This window comes from Panthera uncia, unplaced genomic scaffold, assembly GCF_023721935.1.
Source record: "Panthera uncia isolate 11264 unplaced genomic scaffold, Puncia_PCG_1.0 HiC_scaffold_449, whole genome shotgun sequence".
NCBI classification, from domain to species: domain Eukaryota; kingdom Metazoa; phylum Chordata; class Mammalia; order Carnivora; family Felidae; genus Panthera; species Panthera uncia.
Genome location: NW_026059593.1, coordinates 31176 through 43938, shown reverse-complemented (window position 1 = coordinate 43938; position 12763 = coordinate 31176). Strand labels below are relative to the sequence as shown.

The following is a 12763-nucleotide window of genomic DNA, read 5'->3' as shown; positions in this document are numbered from 1 at the left end:
TAGGTTCAGTTTGAAGACATTTGTTTCAAACCTCAAAGCACCCTTTGAGAAGTGGGTGATTCCAAGAGTGAGACCAGAGACCACAAGATGAGCCTGGGAAAATGTCACCGTGCTAATGAGCAAAGCGGCATTCTGAAACTCCTAGGATATGGCAGAGGGAGCCCGGAACCAACAAAGATGAGCCTTGTCTGTCCAAAGATGGGGCAATCTAAGCACAAATCAGGATAATGACAATAACTGAGAAGGGCTGACTCATAGTAGGTTAAGACCCAGATGTTAATGAGGCTTAAAATTTTTTTTTAAAAAAACCCACAACACACAATTCACTGATAACTTTTGCAGAATGCAGTGAACCGACTTGTTATTTTGAAAAGAAAGAATTACACGTTTCCTGCCTTTCCTGTAAGACCTGTATCTCAGAGTCACCAAATGATTGATGGGTGAAGTTAGTCTTTATGTAAGTATTCCAGCAATATATGAAATAATAACGATAACATGGGAATACTGTCACTTGCGACCTCTGATAAATTCATAAATCCAGGCAACGACGATCACAAAACATCACAAAAGAAGAAACAGGCAGACATGAGCTATCTCTTAATGGAAATGTACTAAACCACTTACGAAGTAGGATTGCCAAAAGTATCAAACCCAAACTTAATTAAGCTCTAGATCTACCTACCAACTGATAGGGAACACAAGAGACAGAGGGCCATATTAAAGGATCCTAAGGATGTAATCAACAAAATTTAGACTGCAGAAAAGTCTACAGAAACAAAACAAAAAAAAAAAAAAAAGAGGAAGAAAGAAAAAAAAAAAAACCCTAGCATTCTTTATTCCCAAGGTTGCAAGGAAAAGAAAAGAACAGGAACCTATAGATTAAAGACCGAAGAGGCTTATGAGCCAATCACAATATGTAATCATCAGACAGTGGTGGCTGGGGCACTAAACTCCGAGAGAAATTCATGTCTGGCTTCGAACCTGACTTTCAAATGGAGATCATCTCACTGCTTAAAGCCAGAGTTAACATGTTTTGGAAGCCACTGGATCCATCATTCACGATCCTTCCACAAGCACAACCATGTAGAGCATTGGACTACTTCCCCGGGGAAATGTCTCTACAGTGTTTGTGAATTAGAAGTGGGTCAGTGGGTCTATGGGCGCAGCGTTGAACTGGTCCCCCGAGGATGTGCAGAAGTAGCTGGGGCCTCTTAGCGGTACTCACAATAACACATCACATGCCTCGTCAAGTGGTGCCTTCTTCTGGAAGCCATCAGAACACACTGGTTTCTTTCTTTCTTTTTTTTTTTTTTTCTATTTTTTTAAAACCTTGATGTAGATCTGACAAATGCTTAACGCCAGGACTACGTGTGCAGTGTCTTCAGTATACTGCTGAGCGAGGAGTAAAAATACTTATTGGACTATTAAAACTGAGTGCAGATTATTATACGTTTGATCCTGTTGTGAAGGCCAAGGCTAACGGGATGAGAGCAAGGTGTGAAGGCAGTGGATACTTTTTCCCTGAAAGGAATATACAGCCCAAAGGTGCTCAGAGAACCAGGATCGCTTTAACCTTAATGGTTAAAGCAGATTTTTTTCTTTTTATCTTTACCACACATTGTACAATCTGTAAACCCCCAGGTACATCATCACAATCCAGTGACAACTGGTCAACTGAAACCTTTGTAAACATGGAGGCTCCTGCTTGTTGCCAAACATAAGAGTGAAGGAAAAAGGTAGAAATCCAAATATCTCCGACCAAGTTCTGGGGGGCTGGGGAGGTGATAATAATACCAACAAAGCCTGTTTTCTCTCAGAATGTTCTATCGAAACTGAGTGCTACCCAAAAAAAAAAAAAAATGTTAGCAACCTAATATTCAAGATTCGTAACTTCCAAAAATTCTTCCCTCACATCCCTTTATAAGAAATCTTCTGTTATTCTATATTCACTTCGTCTCTGTAGTAAAGCATTGCCATGTCTTTTTTTTTTTTTTTTTTCAAAATCTTATTTATTTCTGAGAGAGAGACAGAGCATGAGAAGGGGAGGGGCAGAGAGAAGGAGACACAGAATCCAAAGCAGGCTCCAGGCTCCGAGCTGTCAGCACAGAGCCCGACACGGGGCTCAAACCCACAAACCACGAGATCATGACCCGAGCTGATGTCAGACGCTCAACTGACTGAGCCACCCGGGCGCCCCACATTGCCATATCTTTTTAGATATTATTCTCTAATTATTCAGGTGTGGCTTCAAATATATCTGAGGCATATCAAAGCTTCCAAAGAGCAAAGAATAAGCTTTAGTCCCCACCATTTCTTTTAGTGTAATGATACAGAAGCACCCCAAAAGGCTTTGCTAGACAAAGGAAGAAGAAAAATAAGGGAGGAAGGGAACGAGGTAAGGAGGGAGGAGTAGGCCAGCCAGCATGTGTAAGTCTAAAGGTTGAAAACTACATTCTTGCTCAAGTTCTGATTCGAAGAAACAGTATTTCCAAGACTAAATTTAAAGACAAATCTTTAGACTACACTGAATGTCAAGAAAAGATCTCTAGTTTGTGCAATTAAGATGAATGAATGATTTCATAGTACGGGGCCTACAGTAGGTAAAGTTTAATAATGTAAGTGACAAGGTGCAACTATGAAAATACGGACTAAGTGGCCAGTTGGGCTCAACCTTAATGCTGTCACAGCTTCCAAGTGTGTCTTCTCTAATGCACCTTGTGATTCTCCCCAAGGCGGTTTTTTTTTTCCTTTTTTAAAGCCAAACTAAAAATGATTTAGTCAGATGTTTGATAATGAGACAAATTAATTCACTCACTTGAATAATATTTGTTACCAGTAATAAATGAAATTACCTCTGAGTAATTTGGTGAGAGATACTTCCCATTGCATTTGGCAATGTTCCTCAGAATTTTTAATGCTTTATCTCCTTTCTTCCGAGTAATCAGCCAGCGAGGAGATTCAGGAACCACCCTGGCAAGAAGACTTTGTTGAGTTATGTCTAGGAATTTCAAAACCTTAACAGTTAATTAACAACCTCACTTTCCCTCTTAAAATAGAGCTTGCAATTAGATAGAACTTTAGGAGATTCTGAGAGTTTAGAACATGCTCTTTGAAACATAGATTATCTTGGAAAGCTTATAATGGAGGGAAAAAATGCTCACTTGATAATTGGATCATTGGTCATGATAAAAACAATCAATATTACATTGTTCTTGTAAGACCAGGCTAACCTAGAATACAGTGTCCTAAATTACACACATGAAAAGAACTGAAATTACACACGTGAAAAGAATTCAATGGGCACTTAGGCATGTATGTAAACTGATTTCCCCATATATTAAAATTAAATTAGAGAAATGATCAAAATGTATTCGCTTCAGTAAGAGTCAAATGTATACACCTGTAGCTTTCTGGTAACTTAATTTTCTGATGCTCTCAACATTTTCTTATTCCTGAGAGGATTCCTGAACAATATTAATTTGCATAATAGAACACACAGGGAAGCAAAGCGATTTCGTTGCATTTAATTTGCATGTTGAAATATCGGCAGGTAGGGTTTGTTACCTTACAGTGTTCGTGAAAATATTACAAAATAACAAAACATAACTAATACTCTGGAGTTTTGTGTTTTGGTACTTTATTAATCTATTTTAATGAGAACTATTAGTCAATTAATGATCACTCTCTATAAATTCTCAAACACTCTAGAAATTCTCAAAGCCCACGGCTACTCTGGAGATGTCAGAAAATCTCCTTAATTGCTTTCATTTTCCTGTTGGTTTAGAAAGTGCAGATTCTACATTTCTGTGGAATAAGAATAAATTCAATAATGACCAGAACCACTTTACCAGTAATAAAGGAGGAAGAGAAAGCTGGGCAGCGTTATGGCTAGCTGGATCCCTTGCCAACTGGGGATAAAGTAGGCAATTCCAGGGAGAATTATGATTCCAAGGGTGAAGAACATTTGGACTACTATCCCCACAATTCTCCTTTGCTTTGAACCTACTATTTCTGTTACTGAAGGAAAACAAACACAGAGGTTAGGGAAGCTCGAGTTGAGCTCCAAAATAAACACACAGAGACATTACATCTGTCATATCCATCGGCATTGTTAGAACACCACAGAATTCTCTCTTTCTTTTTTAATTTTTTAAAGTTTATTTATTTATGAGAGATAGAGACAGCATGAGTGGGGGAGGGGCAGAGAAAAGAGGGAGACACAGAATCTCAAGCAGGCTCCAGGCTCTGAGCTGTCAGCACAGAGCCCGACGTGGGGCTCGAACTCACAAACTGTGAGATCATGACTGGAGTCGGACGCTTAACCGACTGAGCCACCCAGGTGCCCCAACACCACAACATTCTTAAGGACACTAAAACTTCCATGCCTGCTGGAGCTGGGTTTTCTGCTCACTCTCTTCTCTGCCAGTTATTGGCAGGCACTGGCCACACTCATCTTACACACACAGCGCAGCACTCTTCTCGTTATACAAAAAAATGTATCTGTTGATTTTAGGAAAGCTTAAATGATGACTATTGTATCAATACAGAAGTAAAACAAACTGGCTAGATTTCTATCACGGTATCTCTAAAGGTGTGCATATTATAGTCTCCTTAGGAGATTCTTTATGAGCATTAGACTCTACAAATGATTTTTTCAAGATCACAAGATAGTTTCTATTACATGATGGTCCTCTCCACAGTATCAGACTTTACATGTAGGTGATACCTCTTTAAAAGTCACATGGGGAATTTTATTGCTGGCATCCTTCTCCACCCAAATGAATCCATTTCTATCTGTCATTAATTCTATTCTGATCATCTTGGGATTACGCTACTTGGTTGTGCCCTAAGATCGCAGATTTGAAAATTCACCTACACTTAGATCTCCTTAGAAATGCTTCATATGCCAAAGTTACCCCTTCTGCCCCAGCCAGCGACAGGCAACTTCCCGACACTCTCTCTCCTTCCCGGCCCATACAAAGACCTTCAGAGGGTCCTTAAGGTGGGCACTGCTTGGGGAAGGATTGTCTAGCAGTGATGGAAGGGACTAGAAGCCTAAAGATCCGGAGCAATACTGTAAAAGAAGCTTTTGCCTCTCCCTGGTCACGAATCCACCATGACCCTTAGAGGAGGTGACTGGTCTGGACATCACTGGCAACAGAGCCCAAGTAGCATCCAGGACTTTTCTCAGTAAAAGGAGCAAACAGCAAAGGGAAGTTTTTCTTTCTAGAAAGGTCAAACTTTCTGGTTACGGAAGTAACAAAGGTTCACAAATGAGCTTCTCATTTTTAGGTCCTATCTCCTTCACAGTTAAAAAGCTCTCCACTTGTACACAAGGAATAGAATTAAGAAATATTTGAGAACACAGGAGTGTCGTCTCAAACTATATCCCAGAAATGCACAGAGAATGCTTTAAAAAGGTTTCAAAGAATTGCTGAAATTTTTCATAAACGTCAATCTCCGAGAAGGCAAACAATAACTTGTGATAACAGTACAGCAGTTATCTGCAAGAGTGTGGTTCACCCCCGTATTTTGTGATATTCCGTATGTGGCCAGGACCTAAAAATGAGAAGTTCATTTTGCCAGAGTCAGAGTCTCACCGCGGCGACCTTCCTATTTGCAGAGATCATTCGTGGCAGCCGCGAAGCCTCATCATGCGAGCCCGAGGAGGCTCAGCGGCCGGCACCGCCCAGACACCTGACCCTGGCGTCAAAGAGACACGGAGCGCAGCAGTGTCTTACCGATCACGTAGCAGGTCATCCACGTGCCCTTTCCAAACACACCTTGTAGGAAGCGGAAGGTCACAAACACGGGGAAATTTGGTGCGAACGCCACCACAACACCGGTGACGCCAACACCGAAGCAGGATATTAGGTAAATGACTATCCTGCCGTACCTTTTTGAGAAAGAGAGAGGAAGAAGTCACCTTTGGCATTTTCTCCGACACAGTGAAAAGCACTATCGGTAAGTGTTGTTAGAAGAGGCTTCAGGACAGAAATTTTGTTTTCGACGCTGCATTATTACCACCGTGTACAGGATGGCTGAAAATTCTGCGTTTCGTTTTGCAGCAAAACCAGGCAAGTAAGGACATGTGTTCCTGAAATGGCATTACAAAACGCAAGGCACAGAATGCATTTTTGGGGGGATTGCAGTTTCCAAAAAGATGACCCTCTCTATCACATAGGGTCACCCCAGTGGCCCAGCTTTGTTTGATACCTTTCTAGCATTTTTGTGGGTGGAGTTGGAAGGAGAAAGGGAGAAAGCCCCAGGAGCGGGCTTCAGTCGTGGCTCACTCATCCACCAACCATGCGACCTTGGGTCCATTTCTTAAGGGAACCAAGATTCAGATTTTGTTTGTTTGCTTGTTTCTCCCCTCCCTTTCTACAGTGAAGTTGTACAGGCTCAAATGCAATGCTGATGTGAAAGCTGCTTATAAACTCTAAAGTTCACGACCAGGGCGAGCTGTTCTTAAGTTTCGCATTTTAGTCTCACCGTTTACGTAGCTGTTACTAAAGGCGTAGGCAAAGGGCACAGGTTACCGTCGTGGGCAATACTCTGGGATTCTGATGCTAAACGGTTCAGTACAACTGTGCCAGATTACTGGCTGGTGAAAGTCTGTCGTCAATGACCTTTATGAGACTTGATTCAAAAACATTCTCCCATAGAAATTCCCACCAAATTCACTCATGCAGTGTCCTGCTTCAGTCAGCGGAGCAGAGACAGAAGTAGTTCTCATTTATTCCGATTTTAAAATTCACCGTCTGTCCTTCCTACACTGTCCTCTGGTAGATTTGGGGCCTATTAAATTGTTTCTGGTCCTTTCCTTCCACGATATAGAAGCAGAGAAGGAGCCGACAGACGGTTGGCCCTGTGGTGAGGCAGAATCGTTCATGGGTCTGTCTTCTTCTTCAAAGCACGGAATCATCAATGAGGACAGGTGCGCAGGCCCCTGCTGGAACATAGGTAGGAAAAGCCCCCCCTCCTTTAGTTGAGTTCTTTTGTTTGGGGATTATGTTTATTGACTGTGAGAGAAGAACATGAAGAAGCAGCAAAACCTAATGTTTAAATCAGGAAGAGTAACAACTAAAATGAAGAAATACGTGTTGAAAACACGTCACTCAATTCGAAGCCATAGCAGCTAGGAGAGAAAGTGATGTTTGGGGAGATTAAGAAAAGGAAGATGAAGGGGAAGGGCTATAAGAGGAAACCATAGAAAAAAACACGGATAAAAGACGGGGAAAGAGCATCAGACACAAGGATTAAGGAGAAACTCACATGCAGAAGATGGGGGCAGGGGGCCGCAGGAGAAAAATAAGAGACAGACGAGGGAGCAGAAAAAGAAAACAAAGGTTATACTTTGAAGTCCTGATCCGGCCAAATTCAGATTGTCAACTGGCTAAAGCATTTGGGGCATTTTATTGTCTCCAATTAGCTAATTAATTGCTGTGGGCAGTTCTCCAAGAAGTACCCTTAAGCACTGTGCACTGTGTGCTGGGTCACAGGGACCCATCAAGGCTGGGCTTAGAGTGACCAGAGCGATATCCAGCCAGACACGGTCAATGGCCAAAGCTTTCCTACCCCTGTCCTAAGGGGTATAGAAGGAATTATTAAATTACTGCATGTATTTTCATAGTTAGAATTGGGATAAAGGAATAGTTAGGCATGGATATAATAACCAACATCAATAATGTCTGAAACAGGAATGTTTGAATAGAAAAATTACTATGTTCAGTATACATACTCACCATGTCTGCCATTAATCTATATCTTTATGAATGTTAAATAATAGATAAAATTCTCTTAAAGGTCTTTGGAAAAACTGTGTTTTTTTTTTTCTTGCAGAGTTTTTAACTTGTAGAATAAAATACAAGGATTTCTTTTAAAAAATATAACCGAAACATATTGGGAAGGGGCCGACTCTATGACTAAATTAATCCAGACCACAACCAGTGAGTTATGGAAGCACAGGGAATCAACTCTGTCCGCAGTGTCCAGCCAGCTATCCGTCTGTCCCATGATGAAGTTACTGCCTTGCCGGTGTGTGTTTCCACTAAGATGCTTTCAGATCCACGGGGAGCGGTCCCATCCATTTGTACAGTTCAAGCAGTAAGGAGACGTAGTTCAACAAGGAGAGAATTAGTCTAACCAAACAAGTGTGAATGTCACAGGTAGAGAAAATAAGATTTCCCCCCCCCCAAGTTTGACAAAAATTGTTTCCTAATGTTAACATAAAATATTTTCATCCCCACACTTATGCATCATGTCAATGGCTGTCATATTCGTGCCTACCTGTCCGCCGCATAACCCAAGGTGAAGGCTCCGGCCAGGAAGCCCAGGTTTAGGACGGCTTGTGTGAGGTCCAGCATCCAAGCATTGACACACACGAGGTCAAACTGGGAAAACAAAGGAAATGCATGGGAGTCACGTGACCATGCTTATCCTCAAGACATCTGGTCTTCTGTCTAGATCTGTGATCGTTAAACATTTTTGCCCAAACACTCCTTACATTTTTTAAATGTTTCACATGCATATTTTTATATTGATACGTAAGGGTTTTTTTGTTTTGTTTTGTTTTTGTTTTTTGGTCAGTTTCAATAACTGGCAAAGATGTCCCCACTGTCTCCAACAGTCTAAATACTGAAGCCACCGGACACCTACCATCACCCAGTAAAAACCAGTTCCTCAGTGGTCTCAATCTGAAGTCGATCTTTTTTTCTCTTTGAGTTCTTGTTTTCATTCCCACATACCTACACCCTCGTATTATAAGCAGAACATATTTTATTGTGTTTTGTGTCAGTGCGTATTGCATCAGCCGTGAGGTACACAGATACTTCTGTGTGTAAAAACTATATATATAAGTTGACATTTAATTACAAATTTTTCCCTGTGACAACGTCTCGAAATATTTTCATCCTTTCTGATGGGGTTATAATTACAGTTACTAGACTGCAACAGATGCAAATAGAAAATGTAGGAATCTTGAAAAAGAATTACTGCACAGGGGTAACATTTTGTTGGAAATGCGGCTCTCTGTTTCTAGAAGAATGTTAAGAAAGCCTGGGGTTTTCCAGCCAGTTCATGTCATCTGTGGAAGAAGACTGTTTATTACTAGAGTCAGTTATGGCCAAACATCAATTCTGCTCCATTTTTCATTTTTATAAATACACATGCCAGGAAAACATATGTGTATAAATAAATTATTGAGAACTGAGAGAGTTTTGTTACAGCAATGTTACTCAATTCTTCTGTCTCCCTCTCAGCTACGTGCCAAGACTCACAGAGCAATCTATCATCACAATTAGTTTTACTTGCCTATTAACCAACATGCCCTTTTCAGTCCTACGCTCTTGCTGCAAGGAAAGAAAAGGAGACCGCCACACTTACAAAAGTTGTTGAATCAGATCATTAGGCTCAGTTACTTTCTTTCCTCATGATCTTCTTCATACCAAAACCAATAGCCTAAACTGTCCCACTATTTCATTCCCCACAGTTTTTAAAATATGAAATTTATCGTCAGATTGGTTTCCATACAACACCCAGCACACATCCCAACAGGTGCCCTCCTCAATGCCCATCAGCCACTTTCCTCTCCCTCCCAGCCCCCATCAACCCTCAGTTTATTCTCACTTTTTAAGAGTCTCTTATGGTTTGCCCCCCTCCCTCTCTAACTTTTTCCCCCCTTCCCCTCCCCCGTGATCTTCTGTTAAGTTTCTCAGGATCCCCGTAAGAGTGAAAACATAAGGTATCTGTCTTTCTCTGTATGACTTATTTCACTTAGCATCACACTCTCCGGTTCCATCCACGTGGCTACAAAAGGCCACATTTCATTCTTTCTCTGCCAAGTAGTATTCCATTGCATATATAAACCACAACTTCTTTATCCATTTATCAGTCGATGGACATTTAGGCTCTTTCCATAATTTGGCTATTGTTGAGAGTGCCGCTATAAACATTGGTGGGAACGCAAACTGGTGCAGCCACTCTGGAAAACAGTGTGGAGGTTCCTCAAAAAATTAAAAATTGATCTACCCTATGTCCCCACAGGTTTTAAAACATCAAGTCAGTGCATCATGGCGAGACGGGAGAGGGGCAGGGTTCCCTTGGTTCCACAGCTAATGAATGACCTGTCGCTTAACACAGCTGGGGAGAAAATGGGAGCATTGGTAGCTGGCCCATGTCACAGAGTTGCTGAGAAGATTTATGGAGATTAAAAAGTAAAAAGGTTTCCATATATGCAGAGGATAGTAATTTTGGTAACTTAAAGTGAGTTTTATCACCCATTCAGGTACTAGTCTCTCAAGGCACGGCAGTTTGACTATAAGTAAACTTGCAGACGATTAAAATTAACTGAAATAATTTCCCACTGGAGTTAACCATGCAGAGAATGCAGTTAGAGGACAGCAGCATGCAGAAGAATGAAAATGGACCACTTTCTTACACAACACACGGAAATAAATTCAAAATGGATGAAAGACCTAAACGTGATATTTGAAGCCCTAAAAATCCTAGAAGAGAGTACAGGCAGTAATTTCTCTGATGTTGGCTGTAGCAACATTTTTGTAGATAGGTCTCCTGGGGCAAGGGAAACAAAAGTAAAAATAAGCTATTGGGACTTCACCAAAATAAAAATTTCTGCACAGTGAAGGAAACAATCAACAAAACTATAAGACAACCTACTGAACGGGAGAAGATATTTGCAAATCACATATCCGATAAAGGGCAGTATCCAAAATATATAAAGAACTGATACAGCTCAATACCCAAAAAACAAATAATCCAATTAAAAATTGGCAGAAGACATGAACAGACATTTCTCCAAGGAAGACACAACAGATGGCCAACAGACACACGAAAAGATGCTCAACATCACTCATCATCAGGGAAATGCAAATGAAAACTACAATGAGATATCACCTCACACCGGTCAGAAGGGCTAAAATCAAAACCACAAGAAACAAGTGTTGGCGAGGATGTGGAGAAAAAGGAACCCTCTTACGCTTTTGATGGGAATGCAAACTGGTGCGGCCACTGTGGAAAACAGTATGGAGGTTCCTCAACAAGTTAAAAATAGAACTACCCTATGATCCAGTAATCGCACTACTGGGTTTCTACCTCCCAAATACAAAAACATAATTCAAAGGGATACACGCAACCCTATGTTTTGCAGCATTATTTACAACAGGTAAACAATGGAAGCAGTCCAAGTGTCCACGTATAGATGAATGGATGAGGAAGATGTAGTGTATATATACAATGGAATATTATTCGGCCACAAAAAAGGAAATATTTTCATGGGCAACAACATGGATGGAGCTAGAGTGTATAATGCTAAGTGAAATCAGTCAATCAGAGAAAGACGAATACCATATGATTTCACGCATGTGGAATTTAGGAAACAGGACAGAGGGAGAGAGAGAGAGGGAGAGAGAGAAACCAAGAAGCAGACTCTTACCTATAGAGGACAACCTGATGGTACCAGAGGAGAGGTGGGTGGGGCAATGAGTGAAGTAAGGGACGGGGATTAAGGAGTGCACGAGTCATGATGAGCACTGAGAGATGCATGGAATTGTTCAATCATTATACTGTACACCTGAAACTAATATAACACTGTATATTAATGATGCGGGAATTAAAATAAAAACTTAAGGGGCCCCTGGGTGGCTCAGTCGGTTAAGCGTCCAACTTCCGCTCAGGTCGTGATCTCCCGGTCTGTGAGTTCGAGCCCACAAGGGGCTCTGCGGACAACCTGAAGCCCCGCTTCGGATCCTCCCCCTCTGCCCCTCCTCTGCTCGGTGTGTGCAGGTGTGCACACGCTGTCTCTCAAAAATAAAAGGAACGTTTTAAACAATCTGTTTAATTAAAAAATAAAAATAAAAACAAAGAAAAGAATGCAAAAAGGAAAAAAGCATATCAAACAGGCAACTTAGCTGCCAGAGAAAACACTGTGCTTCAGGAAAAGTAGCAACCAATGTCAAATATAAGTTCCCCGAGAGTGGAAGTCGCCTCCTCCAGCTGTGCTGCAGGTACCGGGATTAGCTGGGGGCGCAGGCAAGCTCTGCACAGATGACACGGCAAGGCCCAGCAAGAGCTATCCTTCCAACGAATTCGCGCAGCTGCTTTTGAATTGCACGAACTAAAATGTTCCCCAAATATTCTTTAAATCCACGAAAGATTCTCCAATAGAAAACTGATGATCTTTTTCACCCTCCCATAAGAGAAACTATCAAAAAGTGTTTTTTCATATTTCGTATTAAAATATTTTTCCTTAGGGGCGCCTGGGTGGCTCAGTCGGTTAAGCATCCGACTTCGGCTCAGGTCATGATCTCGCGGTCCGTGAGTTCAAGCCCCGCGTCGGGTTCTGTGCTGACAGCTCGGAGCCTGGAGCCTGTTTCAGATTCTGTGTCTCCCTCTCTCTGACCCTCCCCTGTTCATGCTCTGTCTCTCTCTGTCTCAAAAATAAATAAACGTTAAAAAAAATTAAAAAAAAATTTTTTTCCTTAAAATTTTTTTTAATGTTTATTTTTTTTTTGAGAGAGACAGAGAGAGAGGGAAACAGAATCTGAAGGAGGCTCCAGGCTCTGAGCTGTCAGCACAGAGCCCCATGTGGGGCTCAAACCCACAAACCGTGAGATCATGACCTGAGCCAAAATCGGAGGCTTAACTGACTGAGTCACCCAAGCACCCCAAAACAAATGTTCTTCATACTTTAATTGAAAATAAATGTCTACATGGTTAAAGTTCTGTGATGACATTTTCTAAAGGA

General features: G+C 41.4%; 1 protein-coding gene across 2 annotated transcripts; it reads right to left on the bottom strand.

The window, feature by feature from the left end:
• Window positions 1–1511: 1511 nt before the first annotated feature.
• On the bottom strand, window positions 1512–9624 carry LOC125918105 (solute carrier family 22 member 3-like). 2 transcript variants are annotated; one of them, XM_049624146.1, is made up of 5 exons: window positions 8290–9589; window positions 5742–5896; window positions 3849–4017; window positions 2853–2970; window positions 1512–1839 (listed from the first exon to the last, which is right to left on the bottom strand). In XM_049624146.1, the coding sequence occupies exons 1-5, from the start codon at window positions 8364–8366 to the stop codon at window positions 1609–1611; spliced, it is 750 nt and encodes a 249-aa protein (XP_049480103.1). In that variant the 5' UTR covers window positions 8367–9589; the 3' UTR covers window positions 1512–1608. The 2 variants fall into 2 exon arrangements, with proteins under 2 accessions (XP_049480103.1, XP_049480104.1); XM_049624147.1 differs by lacking the exon at window positions 1512–1839 and having other exon boundaries at window positions 1846–2970; window positions 8290–9624.
• Between the last annotated feature and the right edge of the window lie 3139 nt (window positions 9625–12763).

Bases quoted from the DNA above. Each gene is read 5' to 3' on its own strand.
- LOC125918105 (XM_049624146.1), bottom strand. From the start codon at position 8,366: ATGCTGGACCTCACACAAGCCGTCCTAAACCTGGGCTTCCTGGCCGGA. The intron at 5,897-8,289 runs GTAGGCACGAAT...TTTCTCAAAAAG, and splicing joins TTGGGTTATGCGGCGGACAG to GTACGGCAGGATAGTCATTT. The intron at 2,971-3,848 runs GTAAAGTGGTTC...TCTTCTTGCCAG, and splicing joins CTCTTCCTCCTTTATTACTG to GGTGGTTCCTGAATCTCCTC.